The sequence below is a fragment of the Anabrus simplex genome, chromosome 1 (assembly GCF_040414725.1).
Source record: "Anabrus simplex isolate iqAnaSimp1 chromosome 1, ASM4041472v1, whole genome shotgun sequence".
Lineage (NCBI taxonomy): Eukaryota > Metazoa > Arthropoda > Insecta > Orthoptera > Tettigoniidae > Anabrus > Anabrus simplex.
Genome location: NC_090265.1, coordinates 1,440,052,108 through 1,440,076,283, shown reverse-complemented (window position 1 = coordinate 1,440,076,283; position 24,176 = coordinate 1,440,052,108). Strand labels below are relative to the sequence as shown.

The 24,176-nt window shown below is 39.4% G+C and overlaps 1 protein-coding gene across 4 annotated transcripts in view; it reads right to left on the bottom strand.

The window, feature by feature from the left end:
* Positions 1–24,176, bottom strand: part of Moca-cyp (nuclear cyclophilin protein Moca-cyp) — a 414,025-nt gene that overhangs the window by 97,667 nt on the left and 292,182 nt on the right. For all 4 annotated transcript variants that reach the window (XM_067137906.2, XM_067137907.2, XM_067137908.2 and 1 more), the window contains one exon: positions 20,426–20,552. In XM_067137906.2, the coding sequence (XP_066994007.2) occupies positions 20,426–20,552 (127 nt within the window). The remainder of the gene's footprint in view (positions 1–20,425; positions 20,553–24,176) is intronic.

Genomic DNA, 24,176 nt, shown 5'->3' with positions numbered 1-24,176 from the left:
ATGTTTTAGTTATCACATGATCTGTTTAATTTTTATTTTGGCTGAAGATGGCTACTAAGTGGCTGAAACTAGTCCCAAGAATAATGAAATATTATTTACTTGATATACTGTCAATTTATTTATTATAATTGATGTCAGTAAAGTGATGAGGAGAAGGAATGCTGAAAGGTTCAAAGGTGCTTGGTCATAGAAAAATTAAATGGTAGGGCAATGTATGAAAGCGTGCATCAAAATAAAGCATAATTAAGATAAGAATCAATACTATCAGTGTTTCACAATCAGTGCACAATCACAAGGTGAAAGGTGTGACGTGAACTTTTTCATGTGGCATCAACTGTCAAATTTTAAAAATGTCATCACAGTGTCTTTGTTTCATACGCTTTTACAGTAAAGCTCCAAAACTGCAAATCTGTAGTGTACTGGAATAATTGAGAGGGTGAGAACACACTGGACAACGGCTAGCAGAGAGGTGAACGCCCAACCTTTAGTTGATTCCCCAGTCAAGTGGTAGCTGACGATGGTTTTAGAGCACTAGTGGTAAGCCTAAGTGAAGAATTTATTATGCCTTTTAACATTCTACTACAGTATTTCATGCCTTGCTTTTTAAAATGTGAAAATTAAGTGACAGTTGTACCAGAGGTAGCCTATTGTACTGTATACTGTACATTAATACTTTTTCCATTTAAAGCAACACAGAAACTATAGAAGGATGTGTATCATTTTAGATTGACCTAAGATTTGTTGAAGAATGCAGTAGGGCAACGTCGGCTGATGTCCTCCTAAAGAAAAGATGGCGGGTCATAGCTGCTCGAAAACGTTGGGAGGGACGCAAGAAACATACAAAATTACAATTATGTAAGCGAAAAGTCTGGTTGTCGACCGGGGAAGAGACAGTGGATCGTGTTCACGCCAGCTTTGTGCGGAGTCCGCAGAAGTCCACTTACCGGGCAGTGAGGCAACTTGAACTTCCACAGGCAACTGTTTGGTGCCTTCTGCGGAAACGTTGAAATGAGCGAGGAAGCGAGTAAATAAAATGGCTGCGACTGGAGAACAGAAGTCGTTCTTTGTGCTTGATTACCATGTAAACAAATCTGTGATTAGTGTTCGACATTTCCGTACCAGGTATGGAAGAGACCCAACTACTGGAAAAGCCATTCGTGCGTGGTATGCAAAATTACAGATTTTTTCGAATGAGTATATAGTGATGTATTGTAATCCTAAAAATGTAATTTTAACTTTAATACAGAACATAAATGTATCCTACAAAGAGAGTAATGAATACATTTTGGCCTTCAAAATATTTCAGAATTACATACTGTAATTAGATAAAAAATAATAACACAGTCAAAACCAGTTATAACAACTCCAAAGGGACTGCCAATTAATGGTATTTATAGGTGATAGTTGTACAGGCCAATTCAAAATGATGGAACCGATTTCATATTCTGTGAAATCTAATAAACATATCGTAATGTGAGACATGCTAAGAACGGTAAACTCAAAGTTTTTTCAGTCATATCAAAAGTGTTCTATGTGAACACCTCGCGTAACACGACATACATCAAGCCGATAGTCTATCTCCTGCCAAACCTTGTGCAGTGTGTTGTGTGATACACCCAATTTCTTTGCGATGCAGACGTTTATTTCCCTATTTTATAACTGCGATATTATGTGCAACTTTTCTTCAATATTAGACACTTTCCCTTTCTTTTATGACATCTTCACAGCAATGCTTGCCTTCACTATTTAACAGACAGACTGATTTGAAATCTACAATCTACTGAAAATAAGAGTTTTGAAAATGATCTTTACACTGCTGTCAGCAATCCCCAAACGAGTAACAAACAAAAATGAGCAGTGGATGTTATAGTCTATAAATTTCTCCAAAAATGTGATAAAAAATAAAAATATGCAGTTTTAAATGATACGTCGTAAGAAGCGATGCTGTACAGAGCTATTTTTTAAATACAGTGTATATACAGGATTTAGACAGGGCCGTTAGATTTCACCGTTGTATCCAATATGTCGTTAAAAGTGATGTTGCAATAAATGGTTTAGGCTGTAGAACGTTCATGGCTTAACCGAAACAACTCCCCCCCCCGAGTTCAGTTAACGGGGTTGTACTGTATTTCAATCTCTGTTGCAGCACTGATAAAATAAAATTATGTCGTTTATTCTTTATTATATGCTGCAAATGTTTATGTATTCTAAGAAATTAAATGTAAATTATTTGATCACAGTTGTTAAACAGTAGTTTTATTTTTCACCTCCACGCCTGCACTATGCGGCTTCTTTGCTATCTTTGCCATGTGTTTTGTGTACGTGCTTTTCTCCAAATTGCTGCAATTAGTAAAATTGCATCCGTCCTTTGTTACTTCATTAGACTGCTCTGGTACTTGTGCCTGTTCGTTAGTGCTACCACAACTTTTACTTTCTTCCCATACGGATTTACCAACCAATTGTTAGACTTCCCTTTGAAGAGTGTAGGTCCCGCGTCCTTCAACTATTTCAGTTTCATCACAGCTGTGCTCTGAAGTAATCTGAAAATTATGATTGTTGGTCAGCCTTTCTTTTCAAGATGGACAAATTACTTTTAAATTAGTGTGTTCCAAGTACAAGTAGTGAAATAATTCAGCCCCCCACCCACAAAATAAAGAAAATTAGTACACCAGCAGTACAGTGATAATTATTTATCTTATGTTTTTTGTGGGTGGTGTATCATTAACAATACCTGAGTGTATAGTTTGAGGTGAAAAACTCATTAATGCTGCTGTGGTTCCCTAGAAATTGAAGAGACACCTCACAAAACATTCTTCTCCGTCAAGCAAAGATGTTAATATTTTCATCAGTTGTTGGAACAAAACACGAAGAACTTTCAAGTATGCAACAGTACGCGTTTTGGAAAAAGTAGAGGAAGGTAGTCAAACTTACAGTAAATGCCAAAAAGTCACATACTGTACCAGGAAAATTTGTTGGGATAAGGAGCATTAGAGGGGTCTCAGGTAGTGATCGATTCTTAGGAGCCGGTACAGAGAAAGGAGTTACCAGAGTGAAATAATAGATGTTACTTTTCTAAATGAAAATTTATTCAAATGCCTAAGCGCACTAATAACCTTCTTATTATCTTGCATTTAAAACTGAGAATTGACTTTGAAATATATTCTTTCATGTATAGTCAACCAAAATTGGAATTTAGAAAATTCTTTGCTATAAATTAAGTTGAAAAATAAACTTATTTCTTCATGAAATTCATAAATTAAATGTGGTTTCATAAGTCTTTAGAATGTTCTGGAATAAACACTTAATTAATCACTCTCATATGAAACCTAAATCATAAATCAATGCCTAAAGTCTTTTTCTAAGTTTTACACTTCACAGTAATATTTGAATAATTGGAAATTAAATTATTTTGAAGCACCTAAGGCCTGTTTAAATTATTAAACTAATTTTCACTGGAAAATCAGTTGGCGCTTGTAACGTAGCATTTTAAAAGAAAGATTTGAAAATTATAAAAGTGCCTCTTCAGTAAGTCAGTAACTGTTCTAGTGCAACAAATAGTTTTTAAAGTAATCACTTGCTTTTCCCAGTTTCAAATGCTACGTAAATGCACTCATATCACCTGAGAGTTTTTAGTAGGCTGGAACTGGTGAATGCGGTTCCACGAACAGCAACTGGAACTCCATCGATGCTGTCAGCATCACGTCGAACCACGTACCATCTCCAACGTCGTACCACGTACTATGTCCCACGTTGAGTCAGGTGTTGAGTTGATATAAGGATTAACACTCGGTCAAGATTTCTGGTGTCGTATAATGGTGTGGACACACGAGAAAGTTCAATTGACAATTGATCGTGAGTGTTAGCAAATAGCACTGTCTGGTTAATTGAATATTCGAAAGTCAATGATAAGTAACATTTATAATTGCACTTAGAATCACAGTCTATTACGTGAACTTTGAATCACAGTCTGTTATGTGCTCTTTGAAACACAGTCCGTTATATAACTTCAAAGTAATGCTCACTATTAGAAATAACTATGGCTTTTAAATGAATTAAAGCACAGTCTGAAGCATTTGCGATTTTGAAACACACGTCACAGTTCAAAGTTTCCACAGTTTTTGAATAGTCACACTTCTTAAGTAATATGAGTTTTTGAAAACACAGTTAATATGATTTAGGCTATTTACACTAGAAAACAATGTTCTTTTGGCATTCAGAACACATTGTATCGGGTTCGAAACGAAACTCGAAGTTCAAAGCTATCCGAGTGTAAGTTCAGTCCATGTCTACACATGCATGATGCATTTAACTGTCTCTAGCCACCACAAACACAAATCTTAAGGGAATTTTCAGTGTTATTTAGCTTCACTGGTGTTAATGAAAATGTCATAAAATGTCCTTAAGGTTTACTCAGTTATATACTATCACTGTTCAAACACAAGTCATATTTGAGAAAATTGTCCCCTCTCGGCTTCGATAATTACTGGGTTCCTAATTCTCAAAATACTCTTAAGTTATGAGAAGTCACAGTTCAATGTTAAACACACGCAGAAATTTTATCAAGTTCGGAGATATCACCGATAATAATAGAGTTCGAATCAGCACATGCAGTATTTTTCTAAGTCCGTAAAACTGCCGAAATTTTACAAGTTACTAAAAATGACAGAGTTCCACTCGATAAGCAGGATTTTCAAAGTCCGTAACACTGTATTAATTTTATAAGTTGTTGAGAATAACAGAGTTCATCTTAAGACACGCTGGATTTTTAAAAGTCCTCAACACAGCAGAAAATTTATAAATATCGTCTTAGTACACGCCGGATTTTTAGCACGGCAGAAATCTTGCAACTTCGATGAACAACTTCGCGTAATGTGACACGGTGACAGTACCATCTGACAGGGTCGAGTTGTGGATTGCAACTGCTTTTACTCCTCAAGACAAGGCTCTTATATACTGGAAGCAGGGCTGGTCAAGCGAAAAAATGTGTTTCTTTTCCACCTTAATACCTCGGAAACCAGTAGGTGGATGGTGGATTTTCTTCAAATTTTGGCTACTTTACTTTTAAAATATGGGCTTCACGATGGTGTACTTCATTATTTCGTAGCTAACGGCGCTTAGTAGATATCAAAATTGTTCCACTAACTTCTGGACGGGTGAACTAGCGACACGTGGGGATTACACCATACGGCCGGTTCTCCGCCTGTGACGCAGCGCTCTCTCTCTCACTCCCATAGCTAGCAGCTGAGTCTCGAATGTTCACTTCACACAATGACTCCAAATGCTAGAGCTTTCATTTCGCAAATAAATTACGAATTAAAAATATAATGTGCCAGGCCGTAGGTATTCCTGGTACATGTTCCTCCCGCTCTAGATAAGAAAATTCGGAGGATTTTCTTTACTAGGCATTTATTCTTCCTGTTCAACATACTTCTTAAGGTTAGAAGCATTGTATATTCCTTCAATAGTACCATCCATGCGGGCAATTTCATAAGCTAAATTCCAGCTAGACATCCAAAAAAGTTTATCGAATGTAATCTTCTAATTAGGTCCTTTAACAGAGGAAAATGGTCACATTCCAGTACAAGTCTATCGTTGAGAGCGCGAGCATCCAAACATATCCTGATACTGCTGTTTGGCTTCCGCACAATCGCCAGAGTATTTATATACTGTGTGATGCAGGGTGACTCCTGGTTTCGTTTTGGAATTTCTCTGGAATTGGATAGGGTTTCTTCTTAAAAGGGGAATGGTCCGTGACATTTAAATGATATTCGCAACCTTATATCTCTCCTGGTTTGTCATCAAACCTTTTGTTTAGCCATCTCCAATCATAGACTGAATTCTGGGTCTTCAGCTACACTGGCTAAGGAAAAAAAATACACTGGACCAACTATGGAATTCTCATCAACTATGGATTCTATTCCGTCCTCTTCAGGATCACCCTCTGTACTCATAGCTTCGGCTGGCATTCCCTCGCATTCAGCGGGTTTATTAGTCACCACCGGCTTCTTTGATGTGGGTTCCTAACTCTTGAGCTTCCAAGTCTCCTCTATCCACCAGTTATAGCTCTACAGAATTAGTGTTGTTTAACCGCACAAGATTGCCATCATAATCAATAGTTCCCTTATGCTTAATCATAAAATCCGATCTAAGATGAAGTTAAGATGAGATACTACCAAGAAGATGTGTTCAAATAATCCTTCATTGATTGGAAATTCCAGAAAAGCCTGTGATTTCCACTTGATGTTTTTATCTGGGACAATTCCCTTGACTTTAATCTGCGCCACTGGCAGAAGTAGAATGTCAATCTGATTCCTTCAAAGACTCTATCAATCTATCTGAAATTAGAGACGCTTGAGCTCCTGAATCAATGAGAGTTATGACATTCAAATCACCAACATGTAGCGTAATGACAGGTAGTGATTGTAATACTACAGGCCTAGGTGATTTTTCATCTTCATCTAGCAGTTCAGTATCATCGATATGCTAATAATTAATCACAGCTGTACAGGTGTTCGGTAGCTCGTCCTCTCCACGATTTTCAGGCAATTTCCTTATTGTGAATTTGAAGTTTTATTTTATTTTTTATTTTTATTTTTAAATTTGCCCTAGTTAAGTTGGGATCAGGTGACTGTCTACATTGAGATTCAAAGTGTGTCTGATACTCTAAAGAAGTCTTCCCACTGGCCTTCTTCCTTCAACCATTCTTTCTAGGCATGCATGTGGTGTTCTTGTGCCAGGCATTCGCTTTACATGTCCACACCACGTTAGTCTTGAAGTCCTTAGCTTCTCTTCTATCGAGTCCACTCCCAGTTCAATTATGATGTCATGGTTCCTTACATGTTCCTTGCATGTTTCTTGAAGGGTAGTTTATAGGAACTTCATTTCACATGCTTCAACTCACAGATTCTATATTAACTTTATTTAGTAACATTTATTGTTTCATTTTCAGGGCATGAGGACAACAGGAAACTAGCTACAACAATACCATTGTGTCACATACTCTGATTTACAGTACGTAACTTTTTTTAAAAATTTAAAATATTTGAAATATTTTGATTAGTGATTTATTATTCGCTAATCGGCCAACTAGAGACCATGATAAGTTTCATTATACCTTCTGGTGTTTACTCAGTTTTCAACTGATCCAGTAGGTTTTCATTAGCTCGCTGTCTCGAGTACAGCGTTCATCTGACCACTTTGCAACAGTGTCCACTTCAGATTCTGAAAAGCCCAAAAAGTCACAAGGCTTTTTTTGAAAAAGTTGAGTTTGTGCGCATCACCTGGTTATAGCCATTTCTTCACGGTTTTCTTGACGTTAACATACCAGGGAACTGTCGCTTTTGGTTTTGAGTCAAAATTATTAAAAATGCTTTTTGTCCATCGAGAGTTGTCCATCCATCGTAAGTGACCGTAGAAGTGAGCCCTCTGTTTGCATATTGTCTGTGTGATCTCTATCTCAGAATAGATTTCCTGTCTGGATTTTCGTATGTACATACCATTTTTGTAATTTGGGCCAAGAACGTTGTGGACAATCTTTCTCTCTTTTTGCTCTAACTTAGTGAGTGTATATTTACGAGAGAGGATAAAGCATTCTGACGCACAGAGAGATACAGGTTTGACGACAGTGTTATAATGGTGAATTTTGGTATTTATAGAAAAGCACCGTTTGTTATACAGTCCAACCTCCCTTCTGCGGACACCGTCGGTTCCGAGGAATAATGTCTGTTACGAGAGGTGTCCACTAAAACAAGTTTGCAAAAATAATCAAACATTTTAATGGCAAAGAACATCCACCTTAAATATAAGCATACATATCTTTATTTTCATTATTCTAAGTCATTTCTGTGTTAGTATTTCATAGAGAGTTATTATAAGTGATTTTACATCATTTACAAACATTACAGCTTCGTGAATAATCATGAAGCTTCATCTGTGTAAATTTAGCACATGTTTTCTTAACTGCGATATTCTCGAAAATGGAATAAAGTCTGTTAAATGGTTCCATAGTGTTCTCGCCATACTCGCGGTCCAGTGTGGCATACAAATTCTTTATCTGTTTAAGCATATTTAGTCCCTGCTCCACTGACGGAACTTCTTGTTCTTCTTCCGCCTCACCATCGTCACTTTTCATTCCTGTTTTGGGCTCTGTAAAACGATAAGAAGTTTTATTCAAAATGGTCCTTTTGTACGATTAATGAAGGCTGCTATGGATAGCTAGAAATATTTACAAAGTGCAGTGAATTAAATTGAAGTTGAAAATTTAGCTTAAAAGAATTAAAAGCTGTCTATCACAAAAAAAAAAAAAAAAAAAGAGTTGAGTGCAAACAAACATGGACTTTTATGATATGTGCAACACACAATTACTGTATAACCTGATAGCACAGAAAGCTTACTGTAAAGTGCGTCCTGGAGTCGGGACTGCCAGTCGCCCTCGAGATCGTTACAGCAAGGAATATTCTCTTCTTCGGCTTCAATATCATACGTCAATCCAGCTGTTGTTGCTAAAGTCTGAAGTTCATCATATTCATTTCGAACTTCTACCTCTGCTTGTTCTTCAACAGTAGAATTAGCGATGCCGCCTTTTGGAAAGCATTTGCTGATTGTGGTTTCGCCGACTGCATTCCAGGCTGCCTTTGTCCACAAAACTGCATTGGCCAACATTGATCTTCTTTATCAAATCAAAAGCTGAGTTTGCTTCATCCATGTGTGCCACTAATGACCGTAAAACCCTCTTACGATAGTCTGATTTGAATGCTTGAATGATTCCTTGATTAAATGGCTGAAGATGAGAAGTGGTATTGGGTGGAAGGAACAAGAGTTTTACATTTGAAAGCCGTATTTCTGGATGACACATAGCATTATCTAGCAATAAGATGATGTGTTACAGTTACTGGCCTTCGCCTTGCAGTCCAAAGCTAGGAGCCAATTCTGGAACATTGCTGAAGTCATCCATGCCTTTTTATTCGCATGCCATTCGACACCAAGATAATTTAAGTCCATGTTTTTAAAGCACCTGGGCCTCAAGGATTTACGTATTATTAGAGGATTTTTCTTTTCACCGAGTGCATTACAACAAAACATGATGGTGATTCTTTCTTTCAACATTTTTCCATCCTTGCAACTTGCATTCGGCAAAGTTAGTGACTTCCTCGGGATTGCCCTAAAGAACAGACCAGTTTCATGAACATTCAAAACGTCTTTCAGTTCGTAACTGTTCAAAATGTTTGGTAACCTATCTTTCTAATCCCCTACTTCAGTTGCAGACACATCACCACCTTCTCCACAGACTGTTTTGAAACTAACGTTATGACGTTTCCTAAAACAATCTAACCAACCATTGCTAGCTACAAAATTCTCAACCTTCAGATTATTTGCGATTTCTCAAGCTTTTTCTTGTAATATTGGTTGACTCTCACACAGTTTCTTCACTCGAGCACACTTGAATCAATCATATACCACAACGTTCACTTCTGAAAAAAACTGACTCCCGCTTTCTTTCCACTCCTCAATTCCTATTTTCCTCCCACTCCTTCAAACTTTCAGTTCTATTCTTCACAATAGTGTTTGAGTTTTCCCGCAGTTGAATTTTTCGGCAAGCTTTCTCACTGAAAAGTCCCTAGTAACTTTCTATAATCACATTTCTTCTTGCCTCGAGATCTAAACACGAGCATCCCTTGTTACTCATGTTTAACAGACAACTGAAATGCTGCGTTATTTCTGTCTCACTAATTAACGCCAGTACTGTCTTTTCCTTCTCAAGTTGACTAGCTGAGCTCGACCTTACCATTGACAAACCGAGTTATGAATAGAATAATGCAAGAAGGGAAGAAAATCCCCAGGTAACTTGTGAGTCAACAGTCTCTGGCAGCATTTCTGGGCAATTGGAATTCTCGGGAATAGGCCTATACACCACTAGGTAGAACTGCATTCCGATGTACCTTCTCTCCCCTTGCACTTGAAATATACAAACATTCAAAAGGGATTTCCTTATGCCTGAAGAATAGTTTTAAAAGAAAGGATGAAATGCGGTCCGGCGTAATAAATTGTCCTGCAACATGTAAAGTGTCCACTTAAGGCCAGTCGATGGGACAAATGGCGATGTCCGCTCTCCGGAGTTCGAGCTGACTTTTCTTATGTAAAATAAAATCGGTTCAGAGGGAAATTGTCCGTATAGGGAGGTGTCTGCTGAATAAGGGTGTCCGTTAGGGCAGGTTTGACTGTGTAAGTGCCAGGTGGTTTGGAAACCTACTTCCATTTTCCTTGCTCTAGCCGCTAGGGCCTCTGTATCTAGTCCATTTGATTGGATCCACTCACCAAGGTATTTAAACTTATACCCGTGGTTTACTGTTCCATATTTGGTGTTCAGCTGGTTCGTGTTGTCTTTGATGTTTGACATTACTTCAGTCCTTTTAAAGGATATCTGCAAGCCTGTTTGTTCTGTTACCTCTTTCAGCACATCAATTTTTTCTGTTGCAATTTCAAAATTTTCTGTCATTATTGCTATATTATCCACAAAAGCTAAGCAGTCAATTCTGACTCCATTCTTCTTCGTCCCAATCTGTAAAGGTCTGAACAAGTTTCTACCTTGTAGGATCTGACACCACTCCCGTATTACTTTCTCCAGTACGCAACTGAACAAGGGTGGTGATAGTCCACCTCCCTGCCAACACTCGTTTTAATTTCAAAGGATGCAGAGTAGCATCCTTGGAATTTTACTTTCGAGATGGTATTAGTGAGGGTTGCTTCTATTACCGCTAGCAGTTTTTCGTCTACTCCCATTTCTCAATTATTTGAAGCAACACATTGTGGTCAATGGAGTCGTACGCCTTTCTGAAGTATACATATGTTCGGCCCCTCAACATATGAAATCTTATCATTTTAAGATAATGAATCTGTTCCGCTGCTGACTGGCTTTTCCAAAAACTTCCTTGGTATTCTCCAAGGAAGCGCTCAAATTGCTGTTCTAGTCATTCTAGGATGGATAATGATAGAATCTTATATGCTACTGGGAGTAAGGATATGCCACGATAGTTATTTACATATTTGATATTTCCTTTCTTATGTACAGGATGGATTAAAGCTACCTTTCAGTCCTCCGGCAGTTGTTCTTTCTCCCAGACGTCAATGATGGTTTTTATGCAAGACATCTTTTGCTTCTTCCAGGGCATTTTTTCATAGTTCTGCTATCATGGCGTCTTCATCAGAGGCCTTGTTGTTTTTTAGTCTCCGTATGTGGCGTTTGATCTCATCATGATCCGGGAGAGAAGATGGCAGGTTTTGGCATGTTGGTTTGTTGGCTCTGATGGCGTTAACTGGTTTTTCACAATTTGGAAGTGTGGCAAAGTATTCGGCAAGGACCTCAGTTTTCTTCATTTGATGTTGCTAAAGTTCCATCTTTCCTTTGAAAGCAGAGGGAGGGAGGCTAGTACCCTTGTATCTTCTGTTTGATGATGATGATGATGATGTTTGTTGTTTAAAGGGGCATAACAGCTAGGTCATCGGCTCCTAATGGTAAGAGGTGAATGAAACTAAAACTAAAACTTTAAAATGTATCCACTGACTAGAATCTAAAACAAATGATGATGAAAAATGATAGTGAAACAAAAACAATCAGTGGATCCAATTCACAAAGCCTGAATTACTGGGATGATGCAATATTATCTAAAGGGGTGTCCGACTCGTTGGCTGAATGGTCAGCGTTCTGGCCTTCGGTTCAGAGGGTCCCGGGTTCGATTCCCGGCCGGGCCGGGGATTTTATCCTTAATTGGTTAATTCCAATGGCCCGGGGGCTGGGTGTTTGTGCTGTCCCCAACATCCCTGCAACTCACACACCACACATAACACTATCCTCCACCACAATAACACGCAGTTACCTACATATGGCAGATGCCGCCCACCCTCATCGGAGGGTCTGCCTTACAAGGGCTGCACTCGGCTAGAAACAGCCACACGAAAAAAAAAAAATCTAAAGGGGTCCAAAATTCAGGTTGCCGGCGCCTCATAAGTGTACTAATCACTGGGAGGTAGAACCATGGTGTTCCTCCTATAGTGGTACTAATCACAGGTAACGTAGACTCGTGGAGTTTCTTTAATGGTGGCACTAATCATAAGAAATGTATTCCTATCGTACGTTGAACACAATGGCATCACTCACAGGTAACACAAACTCATGGTGTTTCGCACATAAGGGTACTACTCACAAGCAAAGCAGACCCATGGTGCTCTACACATAATGGGACTAATCATGGGCGCCGGGTATTCCCGTGGTGTCCCTCACTAAGTAGAACGAATCACAGGCAACATATACTCATGGTAGTGCTACTAATCATAGGCAATGTAGACCCACGGTGTACGAAACATTATGGTAACAACCACAAGTAATACAAACCCATAGTATTCATCACATAATGGAACCCGTACTGTTTTTTGAAAATATCGCTTCCATAATTGGGTGCGGGTCTTATTTACAATTTTGGGAAATTTATCTTTCCGAATGCGCGTAAATCGGTGTTCCTCACATACAGGCGCTACTCATTAGTAACTTAGATCCATGGTGTTCCTAACATGATGGTATTAACTGCAAGTAACGTCGACCCATGGTGTTCCTCACATAATGGTACTAAGCCCAAGTACTTTCATTGTTGATATGTAATTAATCTTGGTCGCCCCTTTTAGTCGCCTCTTACGATAGGCAGGGGATACCGCGGGTTTATTCTTCGCCCTGTAATATTCTCGGGACTCACCTTGTTGGAAAGTCTTGCTCAATCGTGTTCATTTGTTCTTTTTCGTACTTGCGTTTCTCACTCTGTATTATCTTCGCCGTTTGTGCACGTTGGGTTTTGTAGATGTTCCAATCTTCCTCTCTTTTGGACATGTAGTACATTTTCCAAGTATGAGATGATCCATCAAGGCTTGTTCACAACTTTCATACCACCAGGCATGTTTCTTCCCCTTTTTAACCTCTGCTACTTCTTCTGCAGCTTGAACTATCCGACTTTTTATACTGTTGAAGTCCAAGTCCACTGGCTGGGCAAGCTCTTTGAATTCATTCTGTTTTTCTCAGAGTTTCTTTGTGTCAAAATGGGTTAGGGCAGATTGGTTCTTTTTCTTGTTTAAAGAGATGGGTCTGAACTTCACTACTGAGACATAATGGCCTGAATCTACAATATGTTTGTCCCCTTTTGACTCTGATGTTTATTATTTCGGGACTATACCTGCGAGATATTGTGACATGGTCTAGTTAGAATTCTCCCATTGCTATGTTTGGTGATCGCCATGCAGTTTGTTTACTGGGAAGATGTCGAAATTGGGTGGACATAACCTGGAGGTTATGATTTTCACATAATACAACAAGACGTTTTCCATTTTCGTTGGTCCTCTCGTGAGCCGAGTATTGCACAATGATGTGTGTGTATTTCTGTTCCTGTCCTAGTTGTGCCTTGAAATCACCCTTTAAGATCTTGACAGGGTGTTCTGGAATTTTTGCGATTGGGGTATCGAGGTGCGATTGGGGTACTGAGGATGTTCCAAAATCTGTGCTCTCAGAATCCTTTTGGTTTTGGTCGTTAGTCGGGGTGTGGACAATGATCAACATATACATTTTGTTTACACGGTGCAAGGATAGTAGGAATAGCCGATCAATTATAGGTTCAAAATTTGAGACAGACCTAAGGATTGAGGTGTTGACTGCAAATGCCATTGTTGATAATCTTAACCTTGATAGGTTAAAATGATTGTATGATCCGTATTGACTAGTTTGAATATCATGTCGAAGATTGGAGTGTTCTTCATTACTCCCTTTTGGATTTCGCTCTTGAAAAAAAAAAAAAAAAAAAAAAAAAAAAAAAGTACCCATTTAATTCCAAAGATTCTTTGTCCGTGAAGCAAGTTTCTTGCAATGCTATTACAGAGATATTGGGTCGATTGCAGAAACGGTGTTTTGACGATGTCTATGGTTAAACAATGACTAAGTATGCTGCTGCATTGCAGAGATTTTATTTATCACTTAAACACTGTCTAAAACTGACGTTCCACCAGCCATGTTTTAAACAATGCTGAGAACACTGTTTAACCTCAAATTTGAGGAGCGAATCACAGAGGTTATGTACTATGAAACATGTAATTTGTATTACCATGTTGAGACGATTCCAGGAAGAAAGGTTAGTCCGACGGCTTCTCTGTGGGTCGCCCGCTGCGAAATCGTAGCAATTAATTAGAAATGTACGGTGAGGTAGAGCTTAAAACAAGATTTCGCTTTTCAAGAGACTTGTTTCTTGATACTGACAAAGGGACAGTCTAGTAACTGTCAACTTGAATGCAATTATTTAACGGGAACAAGAAAGGTCCACCTATTCAATACCATACAATGTTATAAAATAATTTATAACATTTTATTATTATTCTTGGGACCGGTTTTGATGCTGGTGTGCATCATCATCAGCCATAAAATTAGAAAAAACATACAATGACAAGGTTACAAAAACAATGCATAAAAGTATACAGAAATTTTACAAATTAGGCATGACTTGATTAAAAAACATGATCCGTAAACATCAACTTACAACCTAAACCTAAAAATATAGCACCAATTGTCTTAAAACTTTGTATGTACGTCCTCTTGACAAGAGTTCTCTGAATCTAAAAACGTTGAATGATATGTGAGCAGATTAAATTGAGTCGAGGACAAAAACTAATATCTCACTATCTTAAAAGTCCAAGAGTATATTTCCTTATTTTGTAAGAATATGTGTATAAAAGGTGCAAATATTAAGAAAACATTTTACCATTTGTTAAAAAAGTCTGCCGTTAAAATAGCTTAACCAGTCATGAGACATGCAACTTCTAGAACCGAATCCAGCCACGGTTTTTAGGTTAGAGAAGACATGCATTTTATTACGCAAGACAGAGTTTGAAGTTCCTTCATGTTCTTTTTAGTTCTAGAAGTTGCTACGTCTGGAATTTTTTAACCAGATTCAGTGGATGTTCAGCAAGAAAACTTTTATACAAATATTCTTACGAAATAAGGAAATATACTCTTGGACTTTTAAGACAGTGAGATATTAGTTTTTGTCCTCGACTCAATTTAATCTGCTCACATATCATTCAACGTTTTTAGATTCAGAGGACTCTTGTCAAGAGGACATATATACAAAGTTTTAAGACAATTGGTGCTATATTTTTAGGTTTAGGTTGTAAGTTAATGTTTACAGATCATGTTTTTTACTCAAGTCATGCCTAATTTGTAAAATTTCTGTACACTTTTATGCATTGTTTTTGTAACCTTGTCATTGTATGTTTTTCTAATTTTATGGCTGATCATTCACACCAGCGTCCGACTCGTTGGCTGAATGGTCAGCGTACTGGCCTTCGGTTCAGAGGGTCCCGGGTTCGATTCCCGGCCGGGTCGGGGATTTTAACCTTAATTGGTTAATTCCAATGGCCCGGGGGCTGGGTGTCGGTGCTGTCCGCAACATCCCTGCAACTCACACACCACACATAACACTATCCTCCACCACAATAACACGCAGTTACCTACAAATGGCAGATGCCGCCCACCCTCATCGGAGGGTCTGCCTTACAAGGGCTGCACTCGGCTAGAAATAGCCACACGAAATTATTATTATTATTATTCACACCAGTATCGAAACCGGTCCCAAGAATAATAATAATAAAATGTTATAAACTATTTTATAACATTGTATGGTATTGAATAGGTGGACCTTTTTTTGCTCCCATTAGATTCTAGGTTTAATACGGAATCAACATGAAGTTTTTAAACTTCAATACAATTCTTGGCAACCGATATATTTGAATATACATGGAGTAATTTCCATGGAATTATAGGACACTTCGACTACATACATGTCAGAATTACTTGTCCCAATCATCAGAAGGCTGTCGCATACACCAACCGATAAGGATTCACTTATATTTACTGCCAAGTAAGCACACATAATAGTGAAAACTAAAAAAGTAGGTTGTATGTGGTTTATATATATAAACATCACACTAAGTCAGGTAAGTTTTCGGCAACGATGAGATAGGAAAAGGAAAGTGGTGGTGATTGTGGTGATTATTGTTTAAAGAGGAGGACTGGGGAAGAAGAGCTGTGGCCATGATAACAGCCCTAGTATTTGCCTGCTGTAAAAATAGGGAAACTACGGAAAACAATCTTCAGGGCTGCCATTGACGAGTTTCGAACCTACGATTTCCAGAATGCAAGCTACATCTATATAGCCCGTGCAACTCATTCGGTTACACAGTATTATTTATTCATCTTCCGTTCGCCGAAGCTATTTAGACTAAACTCACCGTAACAACACTATAATCAAAGTTACACTTCCTTGTACTGTGGCTTTAGTGTCGATAATATTTACTTATGAGATTTAATTTCCACGGAAAGAGATATTCTTATCTGTGGGCAAGTCATGCTCATGCTTAACCATATTTGAGTAATATGCAGGAAGACAACAGCTGACTAGCATTTGGCGCGCACAAGGACGAATTTCATTGGTTGCAACAAAGAGAGAGTTGCACGAAAGATACTTCTATCTCCATTGTCGAACCAATATTGAAACTTTAAACAATGTCCTGTTAAACACCGGCTGAATACTGTTTATGCAATGGAAGACCGTGCACAACTTAGACATGTTTAGGTAGACATTGTCTAAGGCTTAAAACAAGTCAACGTTTCTGCAACCGGCCCATTGTTTTCGTGGAGGACTTTGGTCAGTTGTTTCACTTTGCCAGTTTGTGTGAGAGAATTTATGTTGAGGTATGCCAGAAAAGTAATTAGATTGGGGTTTTAATTTTCTCGACTCTTCAGGGTTTCCAAGACTCTTCTTCAGCACAACGTCGTATCCCCCCCCCAGAATCCAGAAGCGACGGTGGATTTCTGCAAAGAGTTACCACCTGGGGTAATAGTTTATTTCCGTTGTACCATCATGCTTTTAAACTTCAGTTTGCTTTGGAGCAATTGTTCACTCCAAATACAACCAGGATTGTTAGTCCTGGAGGCCCTTGGTTGTGACAGATACCTTGGTTGTTACTGAGGCATCTGTTTTACGTCCTAATGGCAACCCCCCTCCTTTATCCAGGCTTCGATTGTGTGTTTAATTTGATTATTTAATACTGTCAAAATTAGAAAACAGTAAACTATATAAATTATCTAAAGCAACAATGATGACGGTCATAAAATACAGAGGTATAAAACAATTTTATTGTCTCATATCATAATCATGTCATAATAAAAGGCATACACAAACATTTTTATAAATTTAGTGCATTGATTCTATTGCATATTTTATTAACATTACATATTTAATCACATATTTTATAAATATTACATATTTAACTACATATTTACTATATTTTTCTGTACATATTCTGCACTTTGATATTACATTTAAATCCAGGCCCTAGTAATGACCATCGCAGCTGACACCAGGCAAGTGACAGAAGAAGAACGATAATCAACTACAGGTAATGAAAATTACATTTCCAGGAAGTATGCAGCAGAAACTCGTGGACGGAGTGCTCAATATTCACGACAATTTTAAGGTCAGTACTGTTAAAGAAAGAGAAGAAATTCGATATCTTGGTGTCACTTTTAACGAAACACTCACCTTTGTTGCAAACACTTCTTTAAAAACCTTGCACAAGAAGTTAGATGCTCTTACAGCCTCACCTTTGTTAAAGGCAGATCAAAAGTTCACTGTTTTGAACAAAGCAGTCAGTCCCACTCTCGTGTATGCTTTTCAGACCGCTGAAATTAGACAAGTACCGCTTAGCTTCCCGAAAACCGCCGACAAAATGGTAAAGAGCTCCCTAAAGGAAATTCTGCAATTACCCACGGATACACCCGATAGTTCTCTGTATTCTGATTTAAGATTCAAAGGCCTCGGACTTTTCAAAGCAACCTGGGAAGTACACCTGCAACAAATAAGCGCATGCAACGCTCTTCGCCGAGCCAGCAATAGCTACGTTATAAAGATGCGTGATCTGACATCCGAAACGACGCATTGTCTACCGATATTAACCGATTCTCCAATAAAGGCAGTGACCTTCCAAATCCAAGAAAAATCCGCCAAGAACTAAGAATTCACAATGAAGTATTTATTTATTTTCCACCTAGTCGATACAATGATTGCCTAAGGCAATTTTTATTGGTCAAAAGTGGTACATGTTTCGTATATTAACAACATCTTCAGCCACATAACAATGTTTAGATGAAAAATATAAAATAGACAAAGTAATGCTTTAGAGGATGTGTCCTTGAAATTAACATAAGATTGACAAGATTAAAACAAACAAATAACTCAAGAGAAAATATATAAATTATTTCTACAATAGAAAGCAGTCGTCAAGGAAACACTTGTACAATATTCCATAGAGAAATTGTCCTAATAAATATTCTTTTCTTAATAATCCATGAAAAAAGATCAATTTATAAATTAAAAATTAAAATTATACAATTTATAAGTAATTATCGAAATGAAGAAATCCTGATATCACAGTGCGGCTCTTATTATTAATGTAGATGAAAATATAACTAATTCCTAGTTGTCAAATCTTATTAAGCCTGCTTTCCTTTGGAGTTACTGTTCCAAAGGAAAGCAGGCTTAATAAGATTTGACAACTAGGAATTAGTTATATTTTCATCTACATTAATAATAAGAGCCGCACTGTGATATCAGGATTTCTTCATTTCGATAATTACTTATAAATTGTATAATTTTAATTTTTAATTTATAAATTGATCTTTTTTCATGGATTATTAAGAAAAGAATATTTATTAGGACAATTTCTCTATGGAATATTGTACAAGTGTTTCCTTGACGACTGCTTTCTATTGTAGAAATAATTTATATATTTTCTCTTGAGTTATTTGTTTGTTTTAATCTTGTCAATCTTATGTTAATTTCAAGGACACTTCCTCTAAAGCATTACTTTGTCTATTTTATATTTTTCATCTAAACATTGTTATGTGGCTGAAGATGTTGTTAATATACGAAACATGTACCACTTTTGACCAATAAAAATTGCCTTAGGCAATCATTGTATCGACTAGGTGGAAAATAAATAAATACTTCATTGTGAATCTATTGAAGTGCGATACGGACCATGAAGCTGATTTTATGTAATAAGAACTAAGAAGTCGTGAAATGGCAACTTGGTGCTCTTTGCCTCAGAAGGGGATCGGTGTAGAGTTGTATAAAGAGTACACACCGGCCAATAATTGGATTAGGTATCACCAGAGACTTTCTTGTAGCGAATGGCGAGAGGCAATCAAGATGACAGCGAATGTTTCTGCAGTACGAACTATCACGGGCAGAACTCAGGACGGAAACCTCTGTCGCAGATGCGTCAGAGAGAAAGAAACACTGGCTCACGTCCTGGGTTCTTGCCCCTACGGCGAAGTACTGAAAAACTCACGTCACCACAAGATAAGATCACCGATTGCAGAAGAACTCCGTAGCAAAAACTTCCGTGTATATGAAGAAGTCCACGGTTTGTCTACGACAGGGAGCACAAGACGAATTGACATAATTGCCTTTAAAGATAACGACACGAAAGGCTTCATTATCGATCCGACTATCCGATTCGAGCACCATGTCGGCCAGTCTACTGAAGTTCATCTTGAAAAGCAGAACATCTACGCGCCCACCATTCCGTTCTACAAAAATAAATACCAGCTAAATGAAGTAGAGATTATCGGCCTAATGATTGGTGCTCGTGGCACAATACCTGCCTTGTTCGTAGAATTCTGGAAAAAGTTAGACCTGCCCATCAACAGCATTGAAAGAATAGTTACCACCACCATACGTGGATCTGTACAAATCCTGAAATCTCACCTGTTCGGACCTCCATAATTTAAGAAATCCTTATTATCACTATATTTCTATGTGATAAAAACTTTCTCTATCCTGATATGCTTTACTTTGTCCATTGTGGCAACCCGTAACTGCGGGAAGTCGTTGATTCATTCAATAAATATATATATTAATCAGTAAAAACACACAGACATAATTTAGATGTATTCAGTAGGAAAGTACAGAAAGTGAGAAAACCAAAATAGATAATGTAATCACCCATAAAAGAAAAGGGAGGCAGAACTACATCACAATGGAAGAATCTGATGAAGAGCACATTTGATGAAAAAACAGTCATGAATACAATGTGGAGAAAGATTGTGGGCAAAATGGACAGAAACCAAATTTGACTAGCCCAGAATGCATCTAGAGAATGAAAAATGAAGTCCACAATGATTTAACGTTTATCAAATGGTGGTAAAAAAAAGTATTTTGATTTATGTTGGAACATTAGATATGAAACACTGTCCGTATTTACTCTCCTGCCTGACATGTTGAGATAAAACAACAGGTGAGCAAGGTCAACTAAAATCAAAGAATTGAACGAACAGTACCTTGATTTATCCTTCTTTTGCTTCTTCTTTTTCTTTCGTTTCTTGTGCTTCTTACGGTCCTCAGCAGCAGAGGAGTCGCTGTCAGAGCTTGAAGAACTAGAACTGCTTACTACCTTTTTCTTTTTATCTATAACAAAAAAATGTCATGAACACTTAAATGAAGCAACCTACACAATAAACACACAAGAATACAATGGAATATTCATCAAAGTACAATATGAAAATAAACTTACTGGTACTATGGATTATCAGTTTCAATTCATACTTAATAAATTACACTGCTTGAAAAAAAAAAAAAAAAAAAAAAAAAAAACCACCAACATGAAGCAACCAGAAATGGAGGAGGAAACGAAATGAAACTTGAAGTGTTGAGAGAGAGTATGATGTTATTTCAGTGATTACAAAATCGAGTCAAATTTGCAAAGAACTTGGCAATATGAGCCCACTTATCAGTATGATAATGTACCATCTCTGGCCTGCATGCATATACTAATTTGGTTGGAAGGGTGTTATAAAGCCATTGTATCCTCCCTTGAGGCACGCTGGCCCACAACTGTCATAACTGGTCCTTGATATCCTGGATACTGGCACTGGAACGAATTTGATGGCGAGCTGGTTCCATACATGTTCTATTGGGGAAAGATCTGGAGATCTTGCTGGTCACGGGAGTATCTCAACATCACACAAAAAGTTCATCGAGACACGTACCGTATGTGGATGACCATTGTTCTGTTGAAAAATGGCACCACGATACTGTTGCATGAGAGGTAACAAATGAAGCTGCAGAATGCCCATCATATAGCAGTGTACCATCAATCACTACCAGCCGTGACCCGAAGTCATACTTGATGGCTCCCTACACCATGACGCCAGGAGTAACATCGCTGTGCCTCTCCTCGGGTCGCTGCCATACTCACAGACAATGGTCACGAGGTAGGGCAGAACCATGATTCATTGCTGAACACAATAGGACACTATTCAGCAGCAGTCCATGCTTCCCGATCATGGTACCACTCTAAACGCAGCTATTTGTGTTGTGGTGTTAACGGCAGCCTTTGCAAGGGACGGTAATTCCCTAGTCTCGCTGTTGTTAGTCTTCGACCAAAAGCATGGGATGGCAGAGAATGTTGCAGGGAGTCCATTAACTGTTCTTGGATGGCACACACATGTGAAGATGTGCTTGGTGCACAATATGGTGATCCTCCCTTGCGGCAGTCAGATGTGGTCGACCGGAACCTTGACAATGAGTACGCCTGCCATAACGTTTCCATGCAGTACAACATCAGGCCTTTGACACAACCGAATGCCCCACTGGATATTTCACAATTCAACCAGTTGGCCAAATGGAGATCCACAATGATGCCCCTTTCAAACTCTGTCAGGTACTGAATAACACTGTCCCACATGAGTACACGGCATCCCGTGTCCTTAACAGAGATCACTCAACAACTGATGCTGTTCACGCCCCTTATATACCCTACCAGGTCTGGTAACAACACTAATGGACTGTGGCAGCTGTTCTACCTGTCACAGAAAATTGCAACTCTATTCATTTACATAGCCACCGATGGTGTGTACGTGAATGAAGTTACATTGACATCCGACCGTTCCTCCTGGGTGCTTCAAATTTTTGTCAGGTAGTGTAGTTGTAAGGCTTTCCTCAACTCCAAGAAGGGATTTGATACTGGAAAGAGATACATATTTTGGACAAGGCTTAGAAATATTGTATTAGGGTGAGTAAAATGACATTGTGAAGAGAATCAGAACCATAAATCAAGACATCATAACGAGAAGGCGGGTAGGTAAATAAACATAATTGGTAGCGTTGACTCTAGTATTTACTGATTAAATAATAATTGCTTATGCAACTATACACACACACACAATTACACCAGTTCGTGCTCTCCCTCTGCTCTTGCTAATTCAGTCACACTAGTTATTCACCCTGGCATTTACAAACTAGAACAATCACACTACACACACTTCCACAGCTGTCACTTTACCCTACAGCAGATCACAACTATGCTCACTGCACACTAACACAATTACAGTCTTACAATGCTGTTCACAGTACGCAGTCCATTCATACATGGCAGTTTCTTTTACAGTCACCAGGAATAATGTCCAATAAAGGACCATTTATATTGGTATTATAAATTTACAAATTAGGGACAAATATTTAGGGTTCCCCATGGGAATCAACATCTATATCATCTGATGGCCAAGCAGGCATCAATTTTGATAATGAGACAAAGTCTCCCATAGTGCACTGGCACTGCTGGTGGCTCCAAGTAGCCTATGCAGTGGCTTCTACGGTAAGAGGACGACGAGCTTGGCAGTCACAGCGAGAGGACGTATGTGCTTCCCGCTGACTCATCTCTCCTCGGCAGGTGATTGTACTTTCCCAGTACTAGTCAGGCAACTGTACTTGTTGGTACATCTCCGAAAGAGCATTGTCTACTGTGTGTACTTTTAAGTACGCAGTGAGCTTTGTCAGGAAACCCTTTTTAGTGCTATTTCTCTTTCAGGAGGACAAGGATGGATAAGCTATTCATCCCAGGGAGACCGGCCAACTACGACTGCAAGGGAGCCATAGAGAAACTACAAGCAGCGCTCAGCTCGGTGGTCGCCCCCAATTTTAGACTCCTGGCACTGTTCGGTACAACCAGTGGGGGAAGGACACTTACTGGGAGACGATCCACATACTCGATCTCCTTGATGTGATCACGGAGTTCATTGGAGTGGAGTCGATCATCGAGCTCATCAGCTGGGAGGTCATCATCCGCCCTAAGGACGCAAACCACTTCATGGTCTACGAGAAACTTGAGTCCCAACAATTTCAGGTAGTTCGGCTACCAGGACTCAGGGTGCAGCCGGACGACATAGACAGCCAGGAGGCAGCCACCCAGACGGAGCTGAGGACTGACGACGGCGACCCCAGTTGGACTACTGTACTTCACGAAGTACACTCAGACGCAACAGGACCGTCGACCACCAACCAGGGCGAAATGGACGCAGACCCAGACCTATCAGGAAGCACCTGTCACCCGGGCGCAATCAAGGAAAGCGCCCCTGACGGTGAAAAGCAGCACAGTAGTACAGGAGGACGCACCCTGGCATTCGGAGGCTGCTATCCAGGCCCAGCCTGCCAGCGTGTCTGTCGAGCTGCAGACATTGATATGCGCCCCACAGGACAGGAACGCAGTCTGGTGTCAGCACAGACCGACGCCACCGCTGCCAGTCTGGAGGAGGGAGAAGATGGTGATGCAGCGGAGCCACCCGCTACCCCGGGGTCACCAGGCTGGGAGGAGGGCCATCAGGACGAGGCCTCTTCCCCTGCTGAGAAGAGATCCCTGAGAAATAGACGCCGCCCCCAGATGAGGTGAAAGAAGAAGACGCAGGTCCACCAGAAGCGGGCTGCCCAGCCGTAACCCACGACTGCTCCCAGGGTAGCAGTGGACCGAGGAGCCAATCAAAAGAGGACTTCAGCAGGTAGCGGCAATCAGGTGAGACTGAAACGTTCCTCTCAGCAGCTCTTGCAGTGTTTCCACTCTTTGAGGTGGGGCCACGGGCATGAGAGTTGTAGGCTCTTAGTGAGGTGTAACCGTTGTGGGGGTGATCACTACACAGCGTGCGCAGCACGTAGAGGCGCCAGTGTGCGCCAATTGCGCAGGGGGCCACTCGGCCCCTCATCGAAGGTAACCTATGTTCCGGGCCATGGCGCGGGCAGAAAGGAAGGAGGCCCGGCATC